The sequence below is a fragment of the Adelges cooleyi genome, unplaced genomic scaffold (genome assembly GCF_023614345.1).
Source record: "Adelges cooleyi isolate 19-005CV unplaced genomic scaffold, UGA_ACOO_1.1 ACOO_flye_CR_arks_rails_tigmint_CR_PRNA_284, whole genome shotgun sequence".
Lineage (NCBI taxonomy): Eukaryota > Metazoa > Arthropoda > Insecta > Hemiptera > Adelgidae > Adelges > Adelges cooleyi.
In genome coordinates this window covers 6,310-12,233 of record NW_026095953.1, presented here as the reverse complement: position 1 = coordinate 12,233, position 5,924 = coordinate 6,310, and the positions used below count along the sequence as shown (strand labels likewise).

Sequence of the window (5,924 nt, the reverse complement as noted above, 5' to 3'; positions counted from 1 at the left end):
TTAAAGCGTACTTCAAATTCATAATTGTTTCATTTATCAAAATGATCAACCCTTTTCAAATATTAGTTATTCCAAATATTCTTCATCGCCATCATAGAACATTTCACTTTCGAGATTCATTTTATATTTGAAAAACTGATAATTTTTCAAGCAATTTTATAGTAAAAAATAATTGCATGAATGTTAATCATTCACCATCGATTTAATCTGTTAACTGATAGAAATAGTAGCGGTTAATTTAATTGAGAGTTAAAACCGTCGGTTAGCTGAGCTGGGACTCCGCGTAAACAGTTTAACTGGAAGATAATGTTAACCATCAGTTATAAGTCATACTAACTGTCAGCTAAATGCAATTATTGAAAAACCGGGACTAAGCAAACTACAAATTATTTTAACGGTGATTTTTTAATTTATTAATTTTTAACTTTAAAATCTATATTTTTTTGAATATCACAAAACTTTGTGTACTAACTTTGTGTAACATTTTTTTTAATTCATCTTTTGTGGTGTCCGACAGTGTAGCTTTACACGCGCCTCCTACCGGCAAAATCCGGTTCTATAAAAACTCTGCTCCCCTCCCCCCCCCCAACATCATCAGTTCGGTGTTCCTTTTTGGCGGTACGCCTTCGTATCGACTCGGTCGGTCGGCAATAAAATCATATACTCTTTGTTAATAGAGTATATTACAATTATTACTCGTTAGTAAAGTTTTCCACGCCACGACATTAGAAACTGCATTTGAAATACTCATCAGACTAGTAATGGGCGACCCAAACGTGGAACGCACTTTCATCATGATCAAGCCCGACGGTGTGCACCGAGGCCTCGTCGGCAAAATCATCAAACGGTTTGAATCCAAAGGTTTCAAATTGGTAGCCATGAAGTTCATGTGGGTAAGTTCTACAGCTAAATAACGCACGGGCTAATCATCGAAAAAAAATACCAAGTCCGGCATTGGGAAATTTTGCAAAATTGCAATGAATATACCTATTTCCAAGTTACATTATTTTCAAAGTCGCATTACTTTCGAGTCAAAACAAATCAAGTCACAGAACAAAGAGAACGAGCAACGTAGATATTTCCAATGGGTTTTCCCAGGTCCGTTTATTGTATTGTTTCACTGTGTTCTATACATATTGAACAAGTGTGAGAATATTTTTTTAATAAAACTTTAAATAATAATTATCGTAAAGAAATTAATATATTTTTCAACCTTTAACCTTTAACGGGGCCGGGGTGTTTTCGTTATCTCATGCTTAAAGTAATAATTTTAGTTATTTCATGGTAATAAGAAACTTAATAACATCTTACCCCGTATAGGGTTTTCCAATGTTAATTAATTGTTTCCACTTTTCAATATTATAGCAGTTGGCGTGTTTAGAACACCCCTTAGCACGTAATTAAAGGTTATACTATACTTTAAATGCTAACAATCTGGACTGCATTTGAAAATAATAATATTGTTTTGTAGAATGTAATTTTACTGTTTAATATCTATTAACTTTGATAAAGCCTTTATATGTTTATGCATTTTGAAACATATCAAACGTTTTTTTTTTTTCATTTTTCTAAAAATTTAAAGTTAAGGACTAAGGCTCTTTTTGCATAAAGCGATTCATAAGGTGTAACATAAAAGTTATCAAGATTTGGGAATAAAATGAAATTGCATTTTTTTTTTTTTTTTACCATCTTGTAGTATATGTTTTTATGCTGATTACGAATATGAAGTAAATAATCGGTGGACTTCTCTATTTCTAAAATTATAGCTTGAAAAATATGTACATTTTTCTTGATTTTGTAGGTGAAAGGGCAAGTTTGAAATAAACAGGTTATTGCACAATGCACATCGTCTCGTAATGTTATCTTCAATGATAAAATGACAGCGTAACAGGATATCAATTTTACTGTAATATACTTTGCTATTACCATTGATTATGTGAACAATATTGTGTTATCAATTATAATATAAATTACTGTCTATTACATAATCAATGATTTACGAGGGCTAATGTTTGTTGATACATAACAGCAGCTGAAGATAGTACGAACATTCAATACGTACAGGTACACAGCTAAGAACAATATATATATAAAAAACATATAAGAAGACATCACCCACATAATAATATTATGTATTTATTATTAGTTAGATTAGATTGGATTATCTAACCTCTATCAGCCGACAAACGTACAACATTGACATTCAAAAAGTGTATTTCATCGAAAGTTATGTTTTTTAATATTGTTGAACGAAATGACTATTGTCAATGACAAATTCGAATTAATATAACATGTAGTCCTTGTTTTAAACGTCAATTAATAAAATATATTTAGTAAACTAAAAATTTGTTTTTACGTTATTTTTTTATTCGATATTGATATAATACACACGAGTAGATTTAAATACATTGGTTTAGAATATTGTAAAGATCATATTTTGCCGGTTTAGTATATTAATTAAAATTGTTTAAAAGTAGACTACCTATTTATATAATAAGTCGGAATAAATTATTCGTTATTATTGTAGTTAACCTGTATCAACGATAGAAAAACAATAATTTTACGACCAAAGTGCATTTTAGTTTCATACCGCAGTAAAAAAAGCAAGTATATTCATGCATGTTTAATTAATCTTTAAACAATTATAATAGAAATAGATTTCTAACATCTCATTTTATTTGTGATCACGCTTAGCGCATAACGATATTTTATTCTGGTAAATTAACTTATGTATGTCATAACCGCGCCAGAACCTTTTATAAGTCGAATCTACTGTTCAATTCAAATGGTATATTAACTATGATTCGCGTTTAACAGGTTTAACGTTTTAATGGGTAGTCGTCAGTAGACAGAAGTAACAGAAGTGGTGGGAAAATATGGTTTAAATAAAATCCTAGTGGAAATGACAATAATTTCTATTTAAAAATAACAGTGTAAATCTATAGCCAAAGTATTTTTTTGAAAATTGCTGTAAGTGTATGTAAAAAATAAACATTGAATATATCGACGTTCAAAGTTTTCCAAGTTAAGTTCTAAAATTGCATTTCCATTTTTTCCAAAATTGTTCAACCTCTCTGGAAGACAGGAGATACAAAACGTCTCCATGGGAGTTTAAAAAAAATAAAATAAAATTACTGAGTGTTGTTTACACAATTTATCGTTTATTTCAATACACTAGAGCGATTCATAAGACCAGAATTCAGAGTGCAAAATAAAACCTAATACATTATCAATTGGAAACCCAAATAAGACCTCTGGTTAAAGAGTTTTGTACACGTTAGAAAATATTCGTTCTACTCGTTAAAATGTTACCAGATAAAAGAAAAATAGAAGACCTATGTCATTATATACTAGGTATTATAATTTAATTATAAAATTTCAATTTACAAAAAAAAGATCCTCTTTTTAGTTTTAACGATCGTTTAACGCCTACGACACTTAGTCTATGCCGCAGTAAAGTACAACCTAACCTATCCAACAGAAGATTAAATTTGATATTTAGACTTCATCTAAAATATTCAACTCAAATATAATTAGTTTTCATAGGTCAAAAACCAAACAATATTACTTAATTTTTATTCCGAGTTTAGAGCAAAATATAAATATAAATGACCTAGTTTTAATGTTTTTTTATCGGTGCAGTTGAGTTGTTTTTTTACTGTATATAACTCTGCTTGTACAAATAAACAAATGCACAAAAACATATTTTTCGACGCTTCTATCGATACAGGGTATCCCATCAGTATATTTTAATAGCTCAAATATCTTACTCTCACCTAACCTAACCTAATCTAACCTTGAGGTGGGTGTCCATTTGTAAAGTTTTGCCCCTCCTTTTAAATTTTAGTTTGGTGCCACAGATCCGGTTTTATGATATACCGTGAAAATAATAAAATAGATTTAACTTTTAAGAATTACTACGAATGTTAAACGGCAACTGGGTGTTTTATTTTATTTAAAAAAAAATAAAAGTATAGTTAAAAACAGTTCAAACATTATAATATTATATATTATACACGCAGGAAATTATTTATGTTTTTATTTTTATTTTGATAAATCTATCTAAATTCTGAAAATATCGTTGACCTATTGTCTTCTGGCGCTTGTTTAGAAACACAAATAGGCGGGAAGAATTCTATACATTTCCTGTGGAACTTGTTATCAAACACTGAGAATTTTTTTTTTTATATCCTTTATTAACAATAAAGTATTATCTTATTATAGTAGCTATGCCAATAGTATTAGCAATACCGGATCAAACCATTCAGCTAGACAAGCTAGAGAGTTGCGAGAAAGATACACACATTACTTCAATATCATGAAGGTGCTGTTCCGTGGCAAGACAGAATGGTCTACTGAACTTGTTTGTGTATCGTTTTATTGTATAATATTAAATTTACAACTTAAACAATTTATACCTACGCCACATATAACCATAATATGTAAAACTTTAGTAATATAGATATATCAAAATTAGATATATACAGTATACAGTATAGACTTAATGTGGTATTATAATAAAGAGTTACCAATTTTTTTGCGAATTTTTTTTACCATCTTGTAGTATTTTTTCTGCCATCTAGGGATGCACATCAAAGCGTTTATTTGAAAGCGATTTTATCACTTTTAGCTGTAATAATTCCTGTAGAGCTGTGTGTGACTTTTCCCGCTCTACAGGTCCCATTGACTGGCTTTTTAAATTCCTATTTACATCTTAAACCAGAAGTAATATATTCCTAAAAAAATACACTTTTCCCAACCCTATTCGCAATGTCAACATTTTTAATACCTAAATGATTTTACATGTTTCAGTATTGAGTTTTCTTGTGCTTATAGTTATATTGTTTTTATTTATAGCCTTCGGAACAATTGATGAGGGAACACTACTCTGATTTGTCCAACAGCCAGTTTTTCCCAGGTTTTATCAAATACATGTTGTCAGGACCCGTTATACCAATGGCAAGCAACTATGGATGAGCATATTCAATTTTGAACCAACATCTAAAGAAATGCATTTATTTATGTTTTAGGTATGGGAAGGATTAGACGCCGTCAAGATTGCACGTTTCCTCCTCCGCGCAACGAACCGGAAGGATGCCAACCCTGGTACTGTCAGAGGAGATCTTTGCACTCAAACCGAACATTCAGGCCCGTGTGTACTTAAGCTAATATCAGGACTTACGATTTGCTATTGCAAACAACGATTTTTATGTTTATATTTTTTTAGTAATGTAATTCACGGAGCAGACGCCGTGGAAGCCGCCGAAAGAGAAATCGGTCTGTGGTTCACAGAAAAAGAAATGGTCACTTGGACGAGAACTGTCGATACTTGGGTTTACGAATAAACTTCGTTTACTGTCCAAAAATATTTGTTTGCTAATTATTTAAAGTTTTAACAAAAAAAACTATTTTACGGTTATGTTTCACTGCATTTTTTTAAATAATAGATCTGAACAGCAATTGAATCCATATTGTTATATCTTTTTTTTTTTTTAATCATTTTACTGTTCTGCACGGCGGATTGGCAGTGTAATGTTCTATTGAATTTCAAAGGTAAATAATATTGTGAAAGAAATCTCTCCCTCCCCCTTCCATCGAAACGACATTAGACTTGTACAATATTTATTTGTCTTTCATATTGAATGGAGCCGTCTAACTAATAGATTTTGATACGTGAAATCCAAATTCATAAATATATAATATACATTATTTAACAATGTTATTCAAACTATATTGAAACTGAGTTATTAAAGTATGACGACAATGGCAATGTTATTTGGAAAACAACAGCAGTGTACCGAAAAAACACCTAAGGCTGATAAAACATTTCGTTAGAAATAAACAATTTTGGTTAGCGTCGCATGAAATTATTGTCCAATATTTCAAAGACTCCTGATATATTTCAAAAATATTAAGTCAATATG

At 30.4% G+C, this 5,924-nt stretch overlaps 1 protein-coding gene across 1 annotated transcript; it reads left to right on the top strand.

Annotated features, from left to right (window-relative positions):
• The first annotated feature begins 613 nt into the window (after positions 1–613).
• On the top strand, positions 614–5,449 carry LOC126837688 (nucleoside diphosphate kinase-like). The gene is made up of 4 exons (XM_050571635.1): positions 614–893; positions 4,858–4,959; positions 5,031–5,152; positions 5,228–5,449. The coding sequence occupies exons 1-4, from the start codon at positions 762–764 to the stop codon at positions 5,343–5,345; spliced, it is 474 nt and encodes a 157-aa protein (XP_050427592.1). The 5' UTR covers positions 614–761; the 3' UTR covers positions 5,346–5,449.
• The last annotated feature ends 475 nt before the right edge of the window (positions 5,450–5,924 follow it).

Coding starts and splice junctions, on each gene's coding strand:
- LOC126837688 (XM_050571635.1), top strand. CDS start 762: ATGGGCGACCCAAACGTGGAACGCACTTTCATCATGATCAAGCCCGAC. Junction 4,960..5,030: donor CAGGACCCGTTATACCAATG/GCAAGCAACTAT, acceptor TTTATGTTTTAG/GTATGGGAAGGATTAGACGC. Junction 5,153..5,227: donor CAAACCGAACATTCAGGCCC/GTGTGTACTTAA, acceptor ATATTTTTTTAG/TAATGTAATTCACGGAGCAG.